Here is a 24,851-nt window from a genome sequence, read left to right on the forward strand (position 1 = left end):
GCTGAACATTAATGTGCACCTGAACACTTAAACAGTAAGTGCTGCAGTAGTTCCTCTATCCTCCCTTCCTCCCACTCCACCCACCCACCCACCGCGCAAAGCATGTGTTAAACTTCAAGGACAATAAATCATGTAATTGACATTTATGATAGAACAGCTGACGAAGGCTTCAATCAGAAAGGAATTTCCCAGACATGGATACTCGTTGCAAGCTTTGTGTTGTATGTGCCATGGCATATACATTTTGTACGTATCTAAAGTTACCAATCAATTTAGGAATGCCAAACATAGAAGTACAGTACAGAGAGGTGTGGATACACAAATGTATGAATTATTTGGCTAGAGGCCAGAGTTGATTCTTTTAATAACTCTGATCTCCAAACATACTAACAAATTAAAAGTTGAACTAAAATAACTGAAGAATATATATTCCTATCCAAAGAACCAAACACATTTTCTGCCTTCCTTTAGAAAAAGACTGTTCAATTTGCTGAAGTTCAAGTTGTGAGTAGAGTTGCTGTTATTACTAGAACGATCTAAGGTTGTTTGGAAGGAACTACATATGAAGTAGACTTCCATTTAGGCAGACTTCCATGATGGCTGTAATGCTGATAACTACTCTGAAAAAAAAATGGAAAAGTGCAAATATGATAACCTTTTGCAGTGGTGAATAGCAGTGAATTAAGGGATGGTACTTATAGGATAGCTATTGTGACAATGTTTTAACCAATTTAGGTCACTAGATATTCAAATTTCAGTCTTATTGCATCAAACATCTGCCTGCCCCAGCGCAACATACTGCATTAGGAATGTTTATACAGCTCTCCTTGCCATCATTAAGCCCTGCTCTGAAGTACAGATCCAGTGTACTCTGAGGAGAATTTCACAGCATTAAAAAACAAATTAAAGTTTTAAATCTTCCACTTTGGCACATATTTGTGTTCAGGGTGTGATAACTGCTTATAATAGGTGGCAGAGTGTAATGCATGTGTTGTGCTTATGCACCAATACATAGTATAATCAAAAACTGTATAGCAGTGACAGCACAAATATTCTGAATGTTTCTGCCTCCTTGCTGCCAATAAGCCACCATAATTGTGTCTCCCGATAAAATAATTATTAGAATTTAGCGCAGCCTAGCTTTTAATTTTCCCCTGCCCTCTTTGAAAATGGTTTAATGATTTACAGTGGGGCTTGAAAAATCAATTTACCATTCGCAAGTGGGGAACTTTGCTTGGTGAAGGAGGGTGCATGACATAAATTACTGCAGAATATAGCCTTTCATTAAAAAAAAATAAATCCATATATTGTGAAGACTGCTATAAGAATGTCAACTAGTTCAGGACTCTTCCTGCTGCTATCCAGCTCTAGTGCCTCTGCTGCTGCTCAGTGTAAGCAGTGACACATAAAGATGGAGCAGTGAAACTGACAAATATGTCAGTTTTACTCCTCCACTGCAAGACAAAGTTCTGAGCACCTCTTGAGTTCTGGGGAAGGAGGGGGGGGGGAGTGGATGAGCGGAAGCCCGCCCACATCTAAAGGCCCCTCTCCCAGTCTAAGGGGAGGAGCCACTGAATCCAGGTCTCAACTGAAGTCAGGAAACAACTAATGGAAAACAGGAGTGAGGGTTACAGGGTCAAAATCAGGGATCCAGAAGAGGACACTGAGCAGAGAACCCTGGACAGCGCCCACTGCTCCTTGAAGGAGTCCAGGAAGCCAGTGGATGTGGACCAGAGGATCTCTGCCCAGATATGTGATCTGAGGGAGGAGCAGAAATAGGCCCCACACTTACAGAGCACCTCTCTGTCCAACATCCTCCTCCTGTATGGCAAGTTCAGAGCAGCTGCAGAGGCAGCCCTTGGAGTTACTAAAAGAAAAGGTATGCAGTGCTGACATCTTTCCCTCCATCCATCCACACTCCCTAGCCCTCCTTCTCTCCCTCTGCACAAAAGCCAGAAGTCCAGAGAAGATGGGGCGAGGGGAGGGGAGAAATAGAATAATGGAGACTGCCCTCTCACAGCAGGCAGGATGCTCTTGGGAAAGATAGTAGTAGTTGGAGACCTTTCTACCCTCAGTCAGGAGGTTAGGGGAGGGGTAGAGAACATCAGAGACAGACATCCTGCCTCCTTATAACATCTAGGAAACTCTGTGTACAGAAGAATAGGTGGGATCCTCCACACCTGCAGTAGAGAAGAGTCTCCTCTGGGAAAAGAACAGATAGTGAGGTTCCTTTTCCCTTTCAGCAGTTAGAACAAGGAGGAAGCTTAACAATTGCTATATATACCGGTCAGTGACATATGGAATATTAAGGCCACAAGCAGTTTCTGGGTCAGCACCCTAGTAAAAATCTCAGAACCTTCCAGCCCTTTTGCTGCAGCAGGCTTCTTACCAGGATGTTGTCCTTGGATCTGTCTGGTGTCCACCTTCATCCCATCCCTAGAACTTCAGGCTCTGGCTAGCAGATGTTTGGTGTATTTTTTTCAAGTCTTCTATTACATATTTATAGCACAATTTATCCCAAATGATCTGCGAAGCAGTGCCCCTGAAATGCACCCACATGCACTGCAGTATTGCAGGAGGGGAATTCAGTGAGGTACCCTCAGGTATACATGTTTCTTAATCAGTGCAATGGACCTTTACTATCAACAAAGAACTGACTCAGCTTTAATTTTTAAGATTTTGTCAGAAAGACACACAAGCCCCATCCTCCTCCCTTTCACACACATTTATAGTGCATGGAATGGTATGATATTTTCCTACTTTAGAAAGACAGTAAGTGGGGTTTGCTGCAATTTAAACTTATGATTCCAGGGTGTCTTAAGTCTTTATACTTGGTTTATGCCTTTAAGCCATTCCACCCTGTTCATTTTTGGGACTGAATTCTTCCTATTACTGAGAACTGCTTGGCCACCACTGACTAGTCTTTAACATTCCAGAAAAGTCCTATTTATCTAACTAATTTTTGTACCCATCCCACTTATATCACAAAGGGGCCCAACATGATACGGTTTCTAGGGGGTACTGTAATATAAATAACAGGTATAAACACTCCATCTCATTATTGCTGTGCCTAGATTTGAATTAAGACATTGTTTTCCAGATTAATCTAGATATTGTAATCAGTGTGTCTGGGGGTGAGAAAGGACACTGTATTAATAATATATTTTATACAAAACACTTAATATACTATACACCTACAGTACTACTGAAACACAGCCCTCACTAGCCTGAAAAGTGCTGGTGGACAGCACAGTAGGACAGGGAAGGGAATTTTCTCACCATGGTCACACTGTCAACAACTCGCAAGATATTTGGTGTAATTTTTAAGCTCCAGCTCCTGGAATCAAGTGATTACAGGGGAATCACAGCTTTCATTTTTAAAAATTTTAACTTTCTAACCTTCATGGTTGAGGAAAACGAAGCTTGAAAAAATGTGATTCGCGGGCACCCTAAGGCTCATAATCCAGGAGGCCAATACACAGAATCCAACCTTTATTATTATTGTATTAATACTAATAATTAATATATTTATTATTATTTAAAAAATCTTGTGATTTTTAAGCCAGGTTTATCGAATGCTTGGGGTTGGCAATCCTGAGGACACCTTTCCTTATGCTGCCACTGGGCAATTCACCGCCCGTGCCTCAGTTTCCCTAGCTGTAAAAGGACGCCAGCGACACTGACCTCTTTGTAAAGCGCTGCGCACTCCATTGATGGCGCGTGCTAGCAGAGAGCGAGGCATTCATTAATTCTGATGACTGCCCCCGCCAGTGGGAAGCGCCCCAGGGAAGCCACACGAAGCGGAAGGGCCTGGCTCCCATCCACACAGACCCTCATCCCGGTGGCTCGAGCAGCGCCCTGTGCTCGCCGAGCCCCTCCCCCTGCCCCTCCCGCCCTGCAGGTGGCGCTGCCAGGAGCCAAGTCCGTGGCCGGCCTGGTCCCCTCCGTGCCCCGGAAGTGTTACCCAGCCGGGCCGGAAGCGCGCGGGCAGCAGGACATTGACGGTCAGAGCCTGAGGGGGTCCGGTGCGCCATGCTGCAGCTGCTCAGAGCCGGGCTGGTGCTGGGGTCCCGGCGGCGTCAGGGCTCGGCGCTGTTGTGGCAGCAGGTACTGGGCGAGGCGAGCAGCCTCGCTTGTTTCCGCGGGGCCAAGCTGGCCCGGGGGCCGGAGTCCCTCTGCGTGGGAGAGTAGCCCCCGGCCCGGGGAGTGTCGGCAAAGGGCCAGTTCCTGCCCCGGCCGCTCGGGGCTGTTGGCCGTTAGTGGCGTTAGGTGCTGTTGCCGTCGTGTCGGGGCGAGGGCTGTCCGGGCTGGGGGTACTAGGCAGGGCTTTGGAGCGGAGCCGGAGCGGAGCACAGCTCCAAAGGGAATACCACGCTCCCTCTGTCACTAGGTGTAAAGCCCGGACTCGCCTCCCTGACGTGTGTTTGGCAGGGTTCGTGATCTTTGGGGGGAAGCCTGGGATGGGTCCCTCTCTCCTCCCCCACCCAGGCATGGGATGGGTGATGGGCAGGGGATTCATGGAGTCTAGGGGAAGCATCACAGTTCTGGCAGACTTCCAGGCAGACCCCAGGCTCAGAGCAGAACTAAGGGGGTTTGAGTGTGTGTAAAGTGGAGCAACCCATCTCATATGCCACCCAAAAGATGTGCTGAACATCCCCCCCCCCCCCCCCCGCCCTGTCAAAACAGCAGGCATCTGCAGAGTTCTATGCCCAACTCATAAAAGTTCATGGTCACTTAGGTTATGGGTACACTGCATTGTGAACCCAGGTCTGTGGGACTTAAGCTTGTGGGACTTAAGCTTGTGTGGTTTCCAAGTCCACAATTTAGCATTCACACTGTACGGTAAACCTGGGTTTATAATTACAAGATTGGGGTTTTACAGCTGTGCAAAAGTATCCATACTCAGGCCTGCAGTTTGACATGTGTCCACATTGCAAAATGACAGGGCTTGGACCTGAATCACAGTGGGACTCTGGCTCTGACTCACTTCCCGCCCCGTAGAGACCTAGGACTCCGGTCCTGAGTGATCACTGACTTGAGTTAGACTGATGTGTCTGGATGGAAGGGGGGTTAGGGCTCAAACCTGAGTCAAAGCCAAGCTTTAAAGTGCAACATAGACAAACCTTAAACCTGTGGGACTCTTGGCAAGAGTATGGGATTAATCTTTGCATCTTGACCAAATTACATCATAGTTTAGTCAGTGGCCCTTTGTGGCTCTCAAGTGCTAGAACAATCCTGCAGTGGTTGGGTTGCAAACACCACAGGATAATGTTTAAATCCAAACAAAGAATAAAAGCTTTTGTTGGAAATAAAAATGCCCTTAATATATATATTTAAGTCTTTGTTCACAAAACTTAAATTTATGTCTGAAGTGATCTGAAAGTGTCCCTGTAGACCTTGCATACATCCTTGTGAGGCAGATAAATGTTATCTCAGTTTTACAGACATCAAAGTATGACATGACTGATTTAAAGGCCATGCAGACTCAATGATGGAGCTGGAAACAGAATTAAAGAATTTTGGCTTTTATACCTCAGCTCTAATCACCAGACAAAGCTTCCTAACATTGCCTTGATAATTGCATTCTACCAACTCAGTACCCCCCAGTCTCACTTGGATACAGTATGTTGCTGCTGCTTTTCTAGCAGTTGTGGTTCGTATTTCTTAGGGCTCTGTAAGTTCTGTTAATTGTATTCCTAGTCCCCTCTTGTTACTGACCTGCCTCTGCACAGAACTGCTCTATGCTTATTCACCTTCGCCCTGATCTGCCCTCCCTATGGGTTTTGCTTCTCACCTGCAGGTTACTGGCATGGGACTTCATCTGCACAGAGATTACTTTTTTTATTTAAGCCTCTTACCATTATTGTAATAGTGATGCCAATAATGGTGGGAGCACTTCCATGGACATTGTCATTGACCAGAAATTAAGAGGAGATGAATGGAAAAAAGGAAACTAAATGGAGGGCAATATCTTACAGCATGGAAAGTAAGACTAAGGAAAGTAGTAGGTAGACCTAGAGAACAGAGTGTGGAATGAAGGGATAGAAAAGAAGGGAGACAGCGTGAGTCTATAAGTGTCCAAGTCCTCAGTTTCACAGACACAACACTTTTAGGGATGAACTCACCAATAATGGCTATCTTGTCTGCTCACTTTCAGATGTTCCTGATCTCTCCTGTCACCTTGCGGCCTACTGTCTCTCTGCTGCTCTCGTTAGGCATAAAGGCATAGGCTTTCATACATTGTCCAAAGACCTCTTAAATCCACACTATGGCCCTCCTCACAACAGGAGAACTAGGAGGCTGCTTGAGTGAATTAATAGCTAGTAAATGTAGGGAAAAATAAGACTGCTACTTCACACATTGTTTTTGAATGTGTGTAGCATCTTCCCTGGTATCCCAGAAAGCAAGAGAGTGCAGGGAGCAAGTTTCTCTGAAACCTCATTGCAGCATCTCTCTCTGCTTGCCTGAGGGAGTGGCAGGCTAAGTGCAGCGTTGATTGGGCCTTAAGTTGGAGGCTGTCTGCTGCCCTAGTTGGGTGGAGGTTCTGGAATATGCTTAAGGCTGCTCAGATTAATTGATTTATTTCCTATCACAGTAAAACAGAGAAAAGAATCACTTTATTGGTCTCAAGTTACCTTCCTTGAGGCATGCTTATGGTGAGCCATTGTTCTGACATGGACAAAAGGGGCTGAACTGCCTTCTGCTCTTGTTTTTCAGTTTCTCTTGAACGGCTGCAGACAGTGTTCTTCAGGAATCATTCCCAATGAGAAGATTCGCAATATTGGAATCTCTGCTCACATTGACTCTGGGAAAACGACATTAACAGAACGAGTCCTTTTTTACACTGGGAGGATAGCACAGATGCATGAGGTTTGTCTCTGAATTACTGGTATGACACTCATTTTGGTGGCGTGGGGATTTTGAACGTTATATGCAATGATTCAGCTATTGAGTTGTCCAGAATTGTTGAACAACAAAGAGTACTGAATGGAATGAGAAGGTTGTGCTTAAAGGCCCATTGATCCTGTTTGAAATACAAGCCAAGTGGGGAATCCTAGAGACAGCTTTCTCATGTTGCTCTTTGACTCCTCCCTTAAGTCACACACAATTGCTGTCACATACATGCCCCAGCAACCCCTTCCTCCCAAACAAAAAACCCCAACAAACCCACCACCAACATAAATGGAAAACTTTTCCATGCAGTCAAAGGTGAACGTGACAAACTGGAATAGAAAGCATAAAGAATGTGCTCACTGGCTCCAGAAATGTTGGCTTATTAAATTCACAGTGAAATAGAAATAGTTTGCAGTGGCTTTTTGACCACCAGGTCTTCTTCAGGAATGATATGCAAAGGAAAGAGCAAAGCTAGTTAGAATTGTAGACTTGTGCCACTAACTCAGCTGAATTTTGTTGCCTGTGTGAAAGATGCTTAGTCAGTGCTTATTCAGGCAAAATTCTCATTGAAACCATTGGGAGACTTTCTTGCAGTAAATGCTTTGCTTTTTGCCTTTAGGTAAAAGGTAAAGATGGAGTTGGGGCTGTCATGGATTCTATGGAGCTGGAACGACAGCGCGGTATCACAATTCAGTCTGCAGCAACATATACCATGTGGAAGGACACCAACATCAACATCATAGATACACCAGGTAATGTGAACTCTGAGAACTTTGTAAGTGCTACCCTAACCAAAATATCTTGTGTCCAAAGAAGACATTGATTCTCCCCCACCACAGTTTCCAATCTGATAACAGTAATCTAGCTAAAAGCAACAGAGAGTCCTGTGTTGGTTTTTACAGATCCAGACTAACACAGCTACCCCTCTGATATTTGAGTAATCTAGCTGTTTATCTAAGCTGATCACACAAAGTGTTGCACTGAACAGAGACTTCCATGTATGTGTTTCTGTCTGTTTGCCAGTGTGGAAATCAACAGAGCAGAGGAAATTCAGTATCTAATTGTTTTGGGAATCATTAGTTGCCTCACCAACTGTGGAATGCAGGTTTGTCCACAGTCTTTTTGCATCTTGTTTCAGTGTAGTTTGTAAGCTCCTCAGGCCAAGGCACAGACTTCTTTTGGTCTATAAATGCACATTAATGGCACCATCAAAACAGTGCATAATAAAGGCGGAAAGGTATTACAGCTCTGTTCCCAGCAGCCTTTTCCAAAAAGTATTTGACACTTTTGCATGTTTCTACTGTACTTGGGGGTAACCATGGAAAACTCACTGCTCTACTGGAGTCTTGTTTGAGGGTTGAGTATGACAAACATACAGACTTAGATTCTTTTTATGACAGTCATCTCTTGTAGAATGTGGTTGAGAACATTAGAGCAACTGGACCAAATGTTTATCTCAATCCCAGTTGAAATGGCTTAAGATACAGAGCACTTTGTCTCCAAGGCCCCCTTCTTGGCAGGAGCCTCCATGCAGGGGTCTCCCACATGAAGCTCATTGGAATTAGGGGCTTTTGGTATAGACTGAAAATGCTTAATGTCTTTACCATTCTTCAGTGTCCTGTGAAATGCACTTGTGGTTCCTGGTTTCTGGTAGACAACTGTGATGGTTTTAACAATGTGGACAATTAGCTTCTTTGTTGGCAGTATTAAAAGAGAGACCAAGGCTGAATAGCAGTGGGCAAAAAATTGTTACTTTTAACATTGATCCCTCCAGAACAGATATGAACCACATTTCTGGGACAGAGAAGATGACTGTTGGTACCTAAGCAGTATCTGGTAAATAGGCAAGGTACAATGTCCTCACCTATGCTTCTAATAACACCTTGAATTGCTGAAACTGGAAGCATAGTAAATATCAGATCTGTGTTTCACTTTTTACTGCAGTTTATATCTTGTACTTCTGTCACCATAGTCTATGAAAAATAAACTCTTATTATATTTGTATTAATATAGCACCTAGGAGCCCTAGTCTTGGACCAGGACCCCATTGTGCTAGGTGCTGTACACAGAAAAAAAAGACAACCTCTGCCCCAACAGCTTACAATCTAAGTGTTGGGCAAGAGACAGCAAATACAGAGGGAGATGGGGAGCACAAGAAAACAGTGAGACAATATTAGTAATCATGATCAGCAGTGGTATCAGTGATTGTTTCATTTTTGTTTATACAGTAGTCTGTTTCAAATCAGTTTCCATTTCTAGCTTTTTTGCACTAGTATAATGTTGTAGTGTTTGAGTTGTAGTCACTGTATGGGGATTTCTATCTGATAAAATCAAAACGCTGTCCAGTGGAATTCCTTTTTGGCCAAAATTTGACTTGACAGTGTCCCTTTCAGTATAGCTAAAGACTTATTCGTGTGGATACAGAAGAGAAAACAACCCAATTGAGTGTAATTCCCTACTGCAGCTTAAAACATCACAGAAAATTGTTTTTCTCATTCAGGGCATGTGGACTTCACAATTGAAGTGGAACGAGCTTTAAGAGTTCTTGATGGAGCTGTCCTGGTGCTCTGTGCTGTTGGAGGAGTCCAGTGCCAAACAATGACCGTGAACAGACAAATGAAGCGTTACAATGTCCCATGTTTAACATTCATCAACAAACTGGACAGAATGGGCTCAAATCCAACCAGAGCTGTGCAACAATTAAGGTAACTAATGTGTTTAGCTTGTTTGCAGTGCAGTTCCAAACTGTTTGTGATGTTTCTTGATGTTCAGAGTAGATGTTAATGAGCCTGTTTAGCTTGTGTGTTCTGAGAACAATGCATAGCTTCAGGTTACATCATATGGTAGCAAGGTAACAGAAACAACTCTTCTTTAACGTCACCATAAGGTGGTACCAAAATAACTCTCCCATTGATAAAATAGCTGTCAGTGTCAGCCTAGGTTATGCCACTTTCATTTACCAAAAAGAAGCCAGTTTCATGGCTACTGAATTGGGTCTGTGCCTCATTTGGACTCATTATGATAATGGAGATGTTTATGGAGTCATTTATAAAGATTTAATAAGAAGATTACCTCTGCACTAGGATAATAATAGTGCTGCAGTGTGTTGTTCCAGTATCCCATGGAGAAGGAGTAGGGACCTAAAGGTGGGGCAGGCGGTTGTCTTTAGCCTTGTATCTCATCTTTTCCTCCCATCCTCTTCCATCCTCTAAGTGTGTGCAGAGATTCCATTCGTAATAGAAGAACAAGCTGGCTCCAAAGTACTAACGCACTTGAGGGAGAAGTAACCCCCTGGATTAAAATTATTATTGAAAACAAACTAACATGGGTGAAAGCAAACCTTGATGTCCTGCCAGCATTTCAATTTCACTGGGGCTCTCATGCTATGACATGAGCCTGTGAGGCTTTTCATTTGAGTGAGGGGAGGCTAGGTTATTGGTCCCGGGGACACTATTGAAGGACCCAGGTAAGACACATGAATTAAAATGCTCCCTTGTCTTGTACTGAGAACTAATTTATATTTTTAAACTTTTCAGATCCAAGTTAAATCACAATGCAGCCTTTATCCAGATTCCCATTGGCCTGGAGGGAAAGTTCAGGGGGCTTATTGATCTCCTTGAGCAAAGGGCTATATACTTCAATGGTGACTTTGGGTAAGTGGTTGAAGGCATTTATTATTTGCTGAGACTACTCCCTGTTTGCTGAATGCTGAAACTGAGTAGAAAATTGTTCAAGTTGCCAAAAAAAAAAGACGTTAAAAAAAAAATTCTCTCTTGGTAGTGAGAGGGGTAGTTAGTGGCTTGCCTGGGAGGTCCATGTTTGGTTGCCCAGATTTGTTAGCTGCATCCCTTTGATGGCCACGTGAATGTCGCTGAGAAGGTAAAACAGCACTGTTGTTTACTAAGGATATAGGGAATGCAGTTCGATTGAGGATCCCAAATCTTTGCAATCTCTGCGGTTGTGGGCAAGGTGGGAAGACAACACAGTATTAAATCACATATATGGCAGAAATCTGGAGCAAGATTTTTATTCTTGTGGCCATTGGTTAAGCTTGTTGAGTGAAATCCTGTCTCTATTCAACACAGCGGCAAGACTCCCATTGACTTCAGTGCATCTGGATTTCACCCATTATCTCTCATGAGGGTAATAGGCAAGGATCCCATTCCTCACTTCATGTTGGCTGTGAATAAAATATCCATCCATCCATAACTTAATAGGGGATGAGGGCCCCTAACTTTGTATCTTTATTCAAAACCTGTTGAGATGCCAGTAGGGCCAGTTTAGGGTGCAGTTGTAGCTGCCGGAAACTTGGTGCAGCATGTATCAAAGGGGTCTGACATTACAGTTGTCCAGAGGACAACAATTCCGTTTTGTGGGAAGTTTTGAAAATAATTTTTGTTCCCCATTGGAAACAAAACAAGACCTTTCAAATGTTTTCACAAAAACAGAAGTTGGCTGAAATGTCAGTTTTCAGACCAAAACCGTAACTTTTTGATTTGGGAAGAAGAGTGTGTGTGTGTCTGTAGCCGAGTGGTTAGGATAGCCTACTGGCCTAGGTTGTGGGGCACCATGCTCTGCCTGATTCAGAATAGAGCTTTTCATCCCAGACCACTCTGCATCAGGCAGAGCAATGACTTGAACCACATCCCAGGCAAGTGCCCTAACCACCAGGCTAGAGAGCATGGCAGAGTCTCGCTCAACCTTCCCAGTGAGAACTTTGTCAAAACCAATATGTCTCTACGAAATGTTTTGGCTTTGACAAAACAGGATATTTTGACAAAATTTCGTGTAGTCGAAAATGTTGGGATTAGCTCTAGTCAGGTTGCATCTAACCTAAAGAGTAGGAGATCTCCTGCTCTAAAACAAGGACCAGTAGTGCCCATTTGGTATGTGAGTCATGGGCCTGGTCCACACTAACCCCCCACTTCGGACTAAGGTAGGCAAATTCAGCTACGTTAATAACGTAGCTGAATTTGAAGTACCTTAGTCCGAACTTACCGCGGGTCCAGACCTGCAGGGAGGCTCCCCCGTCGATGCCGCGTACTCCTCTCGCCGAGCTGGAGTACCGGCGTCGACGGCGAGCACTTCCGGGATCAATCCCAGAACATCGATTGCCTGCCACCGGACCCGGAGGTAAGTGTAGACGTACCCTTGGTGGTAAGGTGAAATTGAGGCTGATGCACAGATTGTTCCACTGCACTGCAAAGCCCTAACGTGAACTGTTGAAGTTCCTCTGTGCTGTGGTGTTGGAGATGCAACATTGATAGACCTCAGTAACTTTATTACCCACCTAGATGCTGAGACTGTTGAACTGACTCAAAATTTCATGACCATTGTGGTGCCCACATGGATGAAAGCTCAACTCACATGGCTGTCCACAAAACTGATCATGTTGTCTATGCCTTTGTAGTGAGACCATTAGATACAATGAAATCCCAGCTGAATTTAGAGTAGAGGCTACAGAAAGACGACAGGAACTGATTGAATGTGTTGCTAACTCAGATGAACAACTGGGGGAGCTGTTTCTGGAAGAGAAGATCCCTACAGTTACTGATTTAAAGGTAAATGATGATTCTTGTGGAACATGTATTATTTATTAGCGGTGAGATTTTTCAAAGCCTCCTAAGGGATTCAGGTGCCTAAATACCATTACAATTGTTCTTTATATTACCCAAAGTGCGCCACAGTGCTACATATTGGAGGGCCACCATTACCCTTTAAAGTGTGCTTTTACCTAGAGGCACCACCTCCCTTGGGTGAGAGGCACGTTCGCTCCCTACATCAGTTCAGATGGCTAACAAGGCTGCCAGATGTGTTGGTAGGTTTTGTAATGTGGGCAGAGAACTGTACTGACACCGCCAAAAGGTTGTGGGGTCTGGAGGGGATTTGAACTTTTATGTGCCCTTCATAACTCTGATAATCTCCTCTGTAAGTATGTCCACACTTCACACTAAGTCCAGGTCTGTGGGACTCAGGCTTGTGGAGTCAGTGTTTCCAAGCCAGTGCTTGAGTGTCCACACTGCATTGTAAACCTGGACCCAGATGTCTCAGCTGTGCTAACGTGACCATACTGCACTATACAAAATTTGTGACTCAGGTCTCTTGATGTGACCTGCTTCCACACTGCATAATGACAGGACTTGGACCTGAGTTACAGCAGGACTCCTGCTCTGACCCACCTTCTAGCAGGTTCCTAGGACCTAGGTCCTGAGTCCTTGCTGTCAAACTGATTTGTGTGTGGACAGAAAGGAGGTCTGGGCTCAAACGTGAGTCAGACCCTAGGTTTAGTGTTCAGCAAAAACATATTCTCTATGCCCTTCCGAATCCTTGAGCCATCTATTTAGTCACCCAGGTTCTGTAAGCATTAGTCTATCACTGTTGATGGCCCTACTGATATTGAGACATAGAGATTATGACTTGCTCAAAGTCACACAGCGATCTAGTAGCAGTGCTGAGAATATATACATACCCCCGAGGGAATTCTGCACCAAAAAATTAAATATACTGCACCAAAAAAAATTACAAATTCTGTGCACAATATTTTAAAATTCTTCATATTTTAATTGTCAAAATAACACAAACACAATAATAATATAGTCACACCATTTTCAATCATTTTGGTAATTTATTTCAAAATACTTGTCAGCAAATAATTGAAAATGGTGTGATTATACTGTTGTTTGTGTGTTATTTTGACAATTAAAATGTGCAGAACTTTGCAGAGTTTAATTTTTTTTAGTGCAGAATTCCCTCAAGAGTACTAGGGTTCCAGGTTTGAATGTATTTTCGGTATCTCAGGAAAGTGGCCAAATCCATGCCGATAAGTGGGCACCATTTCACTTAATTGAACCCAGTTAGGCTAGGCTGAATTTAACTCAGACTTGATCATGGAAATCGTAACTTTAAAACATAGCTTTAGATTTAAAAGTGCCTTTGTCAGCATCTGTTTACTCTGATAACAAGGGAGTCGATGTGTGATTGCCATTTTGTAATTGTTTCCTGTTCTATTCATGTTCTTATACTGCACTCATCATCATAGGAAGCAGCCCCCTGTACCTGCTATTAATGGTGTATTATGGAGGTACAATAGTCACTCAAAGTTAGAGATGCATTGAGGGTTCTATTGTAAACTTTATTTGGATGATCTGGGCCCCTAACTTTTGATTCGAGTAAGTGATTTGTTTGATCCTTTTATGTATGTAATGCAGATTAGGATTGAAAGAATATTGATTTTTCGCTCCATGGAGTTTTAATCATGAATTTGCTGTCCAGCATGTGCTCTGGCTTCAGGAGCACTCAGAAAGCTTATACCTTAAGATGCTCTTAAACCTGTGTCATGATGGCAAAAGGCCTGATTTTTTGGAGGTGCTGAGCAGCTGTTGCTCCCAACGACTTTAGTGGGAATTCTGGGTGCTCTGCACATTTGAAAATCTGGTCCACTGTGCTTTATTTGATGAGATGTAAAGGCAAGAAAAACTAACTGGCCCACTCATAAAGCAACCCCTCTGCTGCGTGACTAAGACAGTCCTTAATAGTAGCCTTAGAGAACTGCAAAGCTCTTCTAGCCAGAGGAGGGAATGTTGCAGTAATCTGTGCACTCTGTGTTCCTGTTGTGATTTGCTGTAAGAGAGGAGTGATTTTAAGAGTTTGTTGTTGGTAGCACCCAGTGGGATGTCTGGGAAGGCAGTCTGTTACAAAAGTAAATTTGCCTATTCAGAGTGGCCTTGCTCTTATCCCCCCTCCTGAAAGCAAATTAATTAGTTATTTAATAGCTGTGACAGAGCAAAGGCGGGTTTACTTATACTAATTTTTTTCAGTGGCAGGCAATCAAGTTCTTGTTTAAAATATTTTTTCTTTGAAAACATGTTGGCTATCAATCCTGAAGGTCACAGTTTTAGTGGATGATGTTCATTAAGGATTAAGTGCTTAAACAAATACCTGGTTCTCTGCTGCCAAAACATTATTTGCAAGAAATTGTCTGATGTGCCCCAGCTGCTCAATGGAATGAAAATAATTTTCACAAAAAAAGAAATAAAATTACTTCTGTATCTCTAAAAAATTATTGTTGATGAGAATTGAATGGAGCCATACATTTCCAATGTCTCACTAGGCTGGCAAAATAGGAGTAATAGGCATAAACATAATTAAATAGGTTTCCAAAACACACACGCTCGATGACTAGGTAAGCAGAAAAGATGACAATGGAATCTCATTTTTGTGCATGAATTTTGGTATATCTTCAAATATTAAAGAAAAAAAGAACAAAGCATCCAGCAAGATTTTTTTTCTTCCAATTCAAGATCTGCAAGTTTTTTTCCAGTATCCTCCTTATGAGCCATCTTGCTATTTCAAAATATTCTTTCAATCAAGAGAGCTTAAAAATAAAAGCAAGGTGGATGGTTAAGAGTTTGTGCTAGTGGAAAAGACAAGTAAAATTATTTAATGTAGGCACCAACAATCCTTTCTTGCAAGTAGTTTGAGTTTTAGGATATTTTATAAAATAAATTAAAATCCTGATTACATGGAGGAGCCATGTGTATCTGTAATGCCTCATGCTTAGGCCTGACCTTAGTGCAATTGATTCCAGCCCTTCATTTAAGAGATCTTGAACCTCAAGCCTAAACTTCAGGTCTAAATTTTCAAAATGGAGCCCAAAATGGCCTTCAGTGGTGGTGATCCTGGGTTGCACTTAAATTCAAAAAGTGATCTTGGGCGTAAAAAGGTTGGAGACCACAGTGCTACATACATCATTAATGCTATAACAATGCTTCCAGTCCAACCCTGTCCCTTTATGAATGATTATCATTTTTTGTTCTTGTTAACCATTTGTTTGGCACCTTGTAAGGCATAAGTAAAGACACAATACCTGCCCAGCAAAGCTGACAATCTGAACTGCTACAGTGTTAAAGGCGACTACTTTTGGTTCTATGTATATAATATTGGAGTTGCTACAAAATTAGAAGTAATTCATAAATGTTTTCCTAGCTTGCAATCAGAAGAGCAACACTGAAAAAGTCCTTTACGCCTGTACTTGTGGGAAGTGCTTTGAAGAACAAAGGAGTGCAACCCCTGCTGGATGCTGTCTTAGACTATCTCCCAAATCCATCTGAAGTCCAGAACTATGCTATTCTCAACCAGGAGTGAGTGCCAGAGGGAAGAGGGTGGGGAGGACCGATTTATTTTATGGGTGTACAAAGTGTTTATAGAATCAGGATTTCAAGCAGGGTCAAAAAAAACAGAGCAGGAAATTTTAACAAAATGCATGAATAATACAATTCGTTAGTCACTTTAAAGAAAAAACATGTATAGTAGTGTGGTGTAGTAGGCTTGTATGATCATTAAAAGGTGATAAATCCCTCCATCAATGGGACATTCTTTTCACTTGTAGTATAACATTGTTTTACTTCCTCTTAAATATTAAAACTGACATATTTAGTGATCTGGTCAGGTCTTTTTTGTAAGGATAAATTGATATTAACATCTTAGATTGTATCTAGACTAGGACATAGGCCATTTTTAAAAATGTCAGGGCATGATTTAAAAAGTGTTTGTTCTCTCTTACTATAGATATGCCCTCATAGTTTAAAAACAAACAAAAAAAACCCCATCCAAATCTTCAATGCTAACATATGTCCTTTTGTGTATAAATGGTGGTTTGAGTAATCTCCTGTACATATGTGCATATTTTCAGACATCTCTTCATGTAGAAATAAATCTTAGAAGGATGATCGAGTTTCTCTTGCTGTATTTGAGTTGCTCAGATAATGCAGTGATAGGTACAATGTAAAACCTTCATACTTAGAAATTATACTAGTAAATGTCGTTTACCACCCCCCCACACCCGAGCACCAGTATTTTTCAGTTGACTCCTCACCCCTACTTAACCCCCTGCCCTATCATGACCATCCTTCTGTGTTAGAAAGGTTAGATAAAGTTTCTTATGTGACCCATCAGTGTTACTTCTGAGCTGGTGTGAGCAGTTGCTACTGAGGGTTCTCTCTGCCCTTCTAGCATCCAGGTTGGAATGTTTTCTTTATAATACTTCCATTCCACAATTGCAAGACCAAACCCAGAGGGTTTGAGGTTAGAGCCCCCGAATTGAATAATAGCATATGGTGCAACAGCCAAGCTAACCCATTCTTGTCCCCTTATTGGTACTGATCAGTTGAATTTTTGACCTGCCAGCTGTAGTTGCGGTTCTCATGTGCTTTCCCTCTCTGTTCTGTTCTCATGAATACTCCCTATGTTGACATTTACAAGTATGCGTCTCTGCTGCATGTGCAGGAAGAGCGTGACTTGCTGAGAGGACACTTGGCCACAAAGGCCATGTCCACACTGCAAAAAAACACCCACAGCAGTGAGTCTTAGAGCCAAGGTCTTGTATTCGTGCTACTGTACTAAAAACAGCTGTATAGATGTTCCCACTCGAGGTGGAGCTCAGGCCCTGAAATCCACAACCCACCTACCCAATCCTATCAGAGCCTGAGTGGGAGCATCTACATGGCTATTTCTAGCACCGTAGTTTTCAGAGCCGTATTAGTCTGTATCCGCAAAAAGAACAGGAGTACTTGTGGCACCTTAGAGACTAACAAATTTATTAGAGCATAAGCTTTCGTGGACTACAGCCCAATTCTTCGGATGCCTATAGAGTGGAATAAATATTGAGGAGATATATATACACACATACAGAGAGCATAAACAGGTGGGAGTTGTCTTACCAACTCTGAGAGGCCAATTAAGTAAGAGGAAAAAAAACTTTTGAAGTGATAATCAAGATAGCCCAGTACCGACAGTTTGATAAGAAGTGTGAGAATACTTACAAGGGGAGATAGATTCAATGTTTGTAATGGCTCAGCCATTCCCAGTCCTTATTCAATCCTGAGTTGATTGTGTCTAGTTTGCATATCAATTCCAGCTCAGCAGTCTCTCGTTGGAGTCTGTTTTTGAAGTTTTTCTGTTTTAAGATAGCCACCCGCAGGTCTGACATTGAATGACCAGACAGGTTAAAGTGTTCTCCCACTGGTTTTTGAGTATTTTGATTCCTGATGTCAGATTTGTGTCCATTAATTCTTTTGCATAGAGACTGTCCGGTTTGGCCAATGTACATGGCAGAGGGGCATTGCTGGCACATGATGGCATATATCACATTGGTAGATGTGCAGGTGAACGAGCCCCTGATGGTATGGCTGATGTGATTAGGTCCTATGATGATGTCACTTGAATAGATATGTGGACAGAGTTGGCATCGGGCTTTGTTACAAGGATAGGTTCCTGGATCAGTGGTTTTGTTCGGTGATGTGTGGTTGCTGGTGAGTATTTGCTTTAGGTGGGGGGTTGTCTGTAAGCGAGGACAGGTCTGTCTCCCAAGATCTGTGAGAGTAAAGGATCATCTTTCAGGATAGGTTGTAGATCTCTGATGATGCGCTGGAGAGGTTTTAGTTGGGGGCTGAAGGTGACAGCTAGTGGTGTTCTGTTATTTTCTTTGTTGGGCCTGTCTTGTAGGAGGTGATTTCTGGGTACTCATCTGGCGCTGTCAATCTGTTTTTTCACTTCAGCAGGTGGGTATTGTAGTTTTAAGAATGCTTGATAGAGATCTTGTAGGTGCTTGTCTCTATCTGAGGGATTGGAGCAAATGCGGTTATATCTTAGAGCTTGGCTGTAGACAATGGATCGTGTGGTGTGTCCTGGATGGAAGCTGGAGGCATGTAGGTAAGTGTAGCGGTCAGTAGGTTTCTGGTATAGGGTGGTATTTATGTGACCATCGCTTATTAGCACAGTAGTGTCCAGGAAATGGACCGCTTGTGTGGATTGATCTAGGCTGAGGTTGATGGTGGGATGGAAATTATTGAAATCATGGTGAAATTCCTCAAGGGCTTCTTTTCCATGGGTCCAGATGATGAAGATGTCATCAATGTAGCGCAAGTAGAGTAGGGGCGTTAGGGGACGAGAGCTAAGGAAGCGTTGTTCTAAGTCAGCCATAAAAATGTTGGCATATTGTGGGGCCATGCGGGTACCCATAGCAGTGCCGCTGACTTGAAGGTATATATTGTCCCCAAATGTGAAATAGTTGTGGGTGAGGACAAAGCACCGTAGTGCGAGCCTGGTCTGTAGACCCGGGCTCTGAGACTCTCTGCCACATTTGCTTTTGTTTTTTTTCCAGTGTAAAGAGAAATGTTCTGCACTGTCTTTCTTACTGTAGAAAATTAGGTCAGTTTAACTACATCAGTCGGAGTGTGAAAAATCCACTCTTCTGGCTGGCGTAGTGAAGCTGACATAAGTCCCCATGTAGACTGCATGAGGTCAATGGAAGAATTCTTCCATCAACCTAGCTACTGCCTCTTAGGGAGGTGGGTTACCTACGCCGATGGGAGAGTCCCTCCCATTGGTGTAGGAAGTGTCTATACTAAAGCGCTAGTGTGGCGCAGCTGTAGCATTTTAAGTGTGGACAAACCTTAGGTCTTCTTTCTTTAACCAATCTTCAAAATACCTGGAAGAAGCAGCAGTGTTATCTCCATCCTACACATGAGGAGACTAGAACTTGGGAGGTTAAGCCAGTTTTACCCAAGGTCACAAAGGGAGTCACTGTTAGAGTTTGGATTTGTACTTGAGACTTTCTGGCTGCCAATTCTGTGCCTGATGCACACCTCTCTCTAATTATACTTGCTTTGAGGATTGGGGTGAAATCCTGGCCCTTTTGAAGTCAACGGGTTTTGCCATTGACTTCAAGGGGGCCAGGATTTCACTCTTGGAATTCTGTCCCTAGTGCTTTAAATATGGCATCTTCCATGAAGAATGAAATATGTGTAATAAAGCGTTGTGCTACCCACTTCTTCCAGTGGAATTTTAGTGAGATGATGTGAACACTGGTGATAAATATGTCAGTGCTGTGGACCTCTACTTCAGTGATGGCTGTAGTTTGTCTGAAGTTGTCTCTAGAGGGCCTGGTCCTGCAAGGTGCACAGATCCTACTGGGAGGTGCTGAGCAGCACTTTGCAACTCCCAAACAAATTCAATGGGAGTGTAGGGCACTCCAGCACCTAGCAGGATTGAGCACACAGTCAGGAGAAGCTGCCATGTATTGTCTCGTCACTTAAACCCTCTTCCCCCCCCCCTCTTTTTTTTAAAGGGATTCTGAGGATAAAACCAAACTTCTGCTGAACTCAGTCAGAGATGACTCTGCGCCTTTTGTAGGTCTGGCTTTCAAACTGGAGGTGGGTTATTAATGTTTTTTTCTTTGAGAGGAATTTCTAGTTCAGCAAGAACAATTGAGGCACAGGGCATTTCCTGGGAGAACTGATGGATTAAGTAAGGTTTATGTGCACTGGGCCATTAATAGCAGCTTGTCATTAATCCCCAGGAAATGTCTTACACAGGGATGGTTATTGGTTTTGTAAATGAAACATACTAGAGTTTTGTTTAAAAGCTTTCTGGTAAATGTGTCTATTTGTGCATGAGACGCATTTGTTACTTCATTATTATGTTCATGACATGGCTGAGCTAAGGATTTCTAACAGATGGGTTTCCATACATTAGCCAATCCTTGCTTCAATTGTTTCTGAGTTTTTCATTTATCTTTTTCTTGCTGCCAACATCTGATTCCAGCTGATTGACTTAGAGTGTTGAATACAACTTCTGTTAATCACCTTAGACATATACTGTACCCACATTCATTATTTGTGACCTGGTTAGAGAACAGAGCAAACGGAACCAAAGGGATCTGCCATAATTTATATAGCTCAAATCTCTCAAAAGGGGCAGAGGGATAAGAATTCTTCCATTCTGTATGAGGTAGATGTTTAATGCTGTTTCTAATTATTACAGTATGTGGCACCCTGCGTAAGGCACCACATGTATTCCGGTTGGCTAGCAAAAGAATTTGACTCTAACATTCAGTATGCACTGAATTCTGGAGACTGATTTTTAAACCAGCTTTTTATTTCATGAGCATAGCTTTGATCTCAAGATGAATTGCCAGGAAAAAGCATTAACAGATGGATGTAGGATGGGGTGAGGTGGTGCAGATATAATTCATCTTGCCTCAGAATCGGGGTGGTGTATGGACTAGATCAGAGGTGAGCAAACTACGGCTCGCAGGTACATCCGGCCCGCGGGACCGTCCTGCCAGGCCCTTGAGTTCCCGGCCCGGGAGGCTCGCCCTGAGCCCCCTCCCTGCTGTTCACCCTCCCCCGCAGCCTCATCGGGACGTGCCGCCAGCACAGGAGGGGGCTGCACTGCAAGGGAAGGGGAGAGCAGGAAGGGAGGCTCACCTGCAGCCTCAGGGAAGTAGGCGGGCAGTGCGGGTGTCTTGAGCGTGGCGAACGCGGGCAGAGGACTCAGGAGGAGCGTAGCCGCACAGCCGGCCGGAGAGAAGCGGCGCTTTGAAGGGGAAACCGCTGCTTCTCTCTGGCTGCGCGGCTGCCCCTGCTCCTCCTGAGTCCTCTGCCCATGTTCGCAGGACCGCATTCTGAGAGGGGCTTTGGGGGGTGGTAGATGGGGGGGGGGGTCCAGAGTGGCTGTCAGGGGGCGGGGGTGTGGATAGGGGGCGGGGCAGTCAGGGAGCATGGGGGGTTGGATAGGGGGTAGGGTTCCAAGGGGGGGGGTTAGGGGCAGGGGACCCCAGGAGGGAGTGGTCAGGGGACAAGGAGTGGGGGGGTTGGATGGGTCGGGGATCCTGAGGGGGGCAGTCAGGGGGCAGGAAGTGGGACGGGGTGGATAGGGTTAGGGTTTGGGGAGGCACAGCATTCCCTACCCGGCCCTCCATACAGTTTTGGAACCCCGATGTGGCCCTCAGGCCAAAAAGTTTGCCCACCCCTGGACTAGATGATCTCTTGAGGTCCTCAGCCCTAAATGTCTGTGATTTTAATTGTGGGTGAAAACATGGATGGCCTCTAACGTGTACTACTGTACTTTTCCAGAGTTGGTAGATCTTATGAGATAGAAGGCAAAAAATAAGAGACACATGATCAGGTGGTAGGAATAAAATGACAATGAAGCTGATACACTAGGAGGAGAATAGCAAGGACATTGGTTGTTTCTTAGGACAGGCCAAGGGGGTGGTGATGTCCTCTCATTTAGTCCAATTAGAATATGTCTGGAAAAAGGGATAGTGGTGTATTGGTAAATGGCAGGTCCTGGTACATGGTGATGACCATGAAGAGGATGCTGACAACAGCCCACGTGGTGATGCTGCTGCCCATTGAGTTAAGTTTTTCCGCAGAAAATTGTCCAAAACAATTGTTAATTGTTCCAGATAGCTCATTTATCGACATCGCTTCTTAAGGTGATTCTCGTTTATTGCTGTAACAATTTGTAGTTTCAACAGAAGGCTTTAAAACCCATAGTCAGTTTTTATTCCAGACAAACTCATTTAGCCCATATCTTTGACTCCATTCTGTGCTGTCTTTCAGCTCCATTTTTTATACCTGTGTTTGTGACCTTCCTTGCCCCTTTCTTCCATTTTGGCTCAGAAAGACGTCTTATAATCTTAAAAATAGCTGTGTTGTAACATTTGTAGGGTAAGCAGTTATCCTGGCTCCCATAGGCCCATAGAGCTGCCGAGCTCTGGTCTCAGTGCGCCTTTGATGTCTGTGCCTGTTGCCACAGACTGACAAGTAAATCTTTAAATGGAGATCTTACTATCAGAGATCTAGTTAATAATGACTGTTTTCTAATAATTTCTTTATTTTCATAAAATTTTTACATTCTGCTGTGTCTGAATGATTCTAAACATGGGTGAATTTGGAAATTTTAAAATGGTTTCATTCCTGATACACATCACATTTTTTCAAAAGGATTTGATTTTTCTGCCTTTTCTGGGTTGAAAGATGTTACCTTCCTTCTCTGTGGTTGGAACTGCAGCTGAAAAGTTTAGCTTTCCTTTGATTTATCACAAATATTTTCAGAGGGAAATGTTATATTCCTGTGCAAATCTGGAAAAGGGGGTGGGTTTGTGCATATATGAGAGGGAAAATAAGGCTTAAAATGAAAATGTGGTTGCATCTTTAATTATAGAGTAGTGACAGAGACCTCTGTCATATGAGACATTACCATCTGGATTGCTAGGATGCTGTGGCATACATTTTAGCGGGCAAGCTTTTGGACTGGTGAGTTGGGGAGGTAGGAAACTCATCAGGAGATGCCAAATTCTACCCCAGAGTTGAGAGAAGGTTTGACTGTTTTAGAAATGTAGATGAAATTATTTTTGATGTATAGTTTCAAACTAATAAACCCAAATTAATGGTCCTTTAGCAATAGCCAGAGCAGAGTGCATATAGAATAGCTGTGCTGTTGACTCTCGTGGTGGTTCTAACCTTTATCTCCATTTTTTTAATGCCATTTGCAGGCTGGCCGTTTTGGGCAGCTAACGTACATTCGAGTTTATCAGGGGATGTTGAAGAAAAGTGACTACATTTACAACACCAGGACAGGGAAAAAGGTGCGAGTGCCGAGACTGGTTCGCATGCATGCAGACTCGATGGAGGTAAGTGTAGGAACTAGAAATAGAGGAAAACTTTTGGATGCTGTTATCTGTCCTTGAAGCTTTTTGAAAAGTTGAGGTGCTTGTTCAGCATCTCAAAATAAAGCAACATAGGGCAAAATTCTGCTCTCATTTGACCCATGTTACCCTATTTCCTTTAATAGATTTCCAAAGGTGGAACTGGAAATTAAAATATGCTCCATTGTATTGTTTTCCCCATTGAGTTGGAGGATTCTCCACATATGTCTTTTCTCCGCCCCTGACGCCTTACAACATGGCTCTTGGCCTTCTGGCTGAAGAAGGCTAGATGTCACTTTTTCCTTTTCAACTTCCTTACTCATGTCTATTTTTCCAAGGCTATTTCCTTACTCCCCCAATGAAATAGCTCTGCTGTGAGGTTTTTACTATAATTCTCAAACTAAAAACTACCTCCCAAAATGCTACAAAAACTACCCCATCCAGAAAACATGTAACTGTGGAAAGCAAGTAGGTTTGCTTCTAGAGTTCTTGCAATCTAAATACTATGGGCAAATCAAGACTGCGTGAAAGTTAGCAAGTGACATGCTTAGCACCCTTCCTCTTGGGCTAACTAATATTGAAACTGAGACCCTTTATGAATTAGCACTGAAGATCTTCGTGTCAAGTTTGTATCCAGCTGTTTACAGCACATTTTTATCAAAGCTGATGTAGTTGGGGATTGGTCCTGCTCTGAGCAGGGGGTTGGACTAGATGACCTCCTGAGGTCCCTTCCAACCCTGATAGTCTATGATTCTATGAAAGCTGGAATGTTAAAGTAGGTAGTCTCTTAAGCCCCTTTTGCAAATCCCAGCCCTTTTTATCATAGTTCTTTCCATTTGAAACCAGATGTAGCTCTGTGTGTATATTAGATATGCTTTGCCATTTCCTTTCAATACCATGTACATACCTAACCTGACTTTGTCTTCTTAGGATGTAGATGAAGTTTATGCAGGAGACATATGTGCATTGTTTGGAATTGATTGTGCTAGTGGGGATACATTCGCTGATAAAACCAGTACTGACATTTCCATGGTAAGTACAACTTTTTTCATGGACCTGATCCATTACACCTTGGGACTTTATCAGGTTTTTATTCTTTCAGTTCTTAAGCCACTTTTTCTTAATTTAAATGCTCTGTTTATTCAGACAAAGGATATCCAACTGAAAATAACTTCTAGAAACATTTCTGATGCCGGTTTAGATTCCTTAAAAATGATACAAACGTAAAATTGTAGTATATATGTAGGCATATATATAAGATATTACACACACACACACAATACCAAATGTCAGCTCTCAGGGGAGGTATAATGTCAGTTGGATATAATAGGTAAAATGTTTTTTGTGTGTATCAATATAAATAGAAAATTTGGAGTTAAAAACATGGAAGCCAAACCATTTAACTAACTAGAAGAGCCACAGTCCAGAAAAAAGATTATTTCACATTCAAGCAACAGTATTA

The 24,851-nt window shown here is 43.0% G+C and overlaps 1 protein-coding gene across 1 annotated transcript in view; it reads left to right on the forward strand.

The window, feature by feature from the left end:
- The first annotated feature begins 3,970 nt into the window (after nt 1–3,970).
- The window catches only part of GFM1 (G elongation factor mitochondrial 1), a 54,942-nt gene continuing 34,061 nt past the window's right edge, over nt 3,971–24,851 (forward strand). The window contains exons 1-10 of the mRNA XM_034780952.1: nt 3,971–4,107; nt 6,718–6,870; nt 7,514–7,646; nt 9,395–9,599; nt 10,431–10,547; nt 12,305–12,455; nt 15,880–16,034; nt 20,021–20,105; nt 23,237–23,374; nt 24,320–24,421. Of these exons, the coding sequence (XP_034636843.1) occupies nt 4,033–4,107; nt 6,718–6,870; nt 7,514–7,646; nt 9,395–9,599; nt 10,431–10,547; nt 12,305–12,455; nt 15,880–16,034; nt 20,021–20,105; nt 23,237–23,374; nt 24,320–24,421 (1,314 nt within the window). The 5' untranslated portion in view covers nt 3,971–4,032. The remainder of the gene's footprint in view (nt 4,108–6,717; nt 6,871–7,513; nt 7,647–9,394; nt 9,600–10,430; nt 10,548–12,304; nt 12,456–15,879; nt 16,035–20,020; nt 20,106–23,236; nt 23,375–24,319; nt 24,422–24,851) is intronic.

The sequence above is a fragment of the Trachemys scripta genome, chromosome 9 (assembly GCF_013100865.1).
Source record: "Trachemys scripta elegans isolate TJP31775 chromosome 9, CAS_Tse_1.0, whole genome shotgun sequence".
NCBI lineage: Eukaryota > Metazoa > Chordata > Testudines > Emydidae > Trachemys > Trachemys scripta.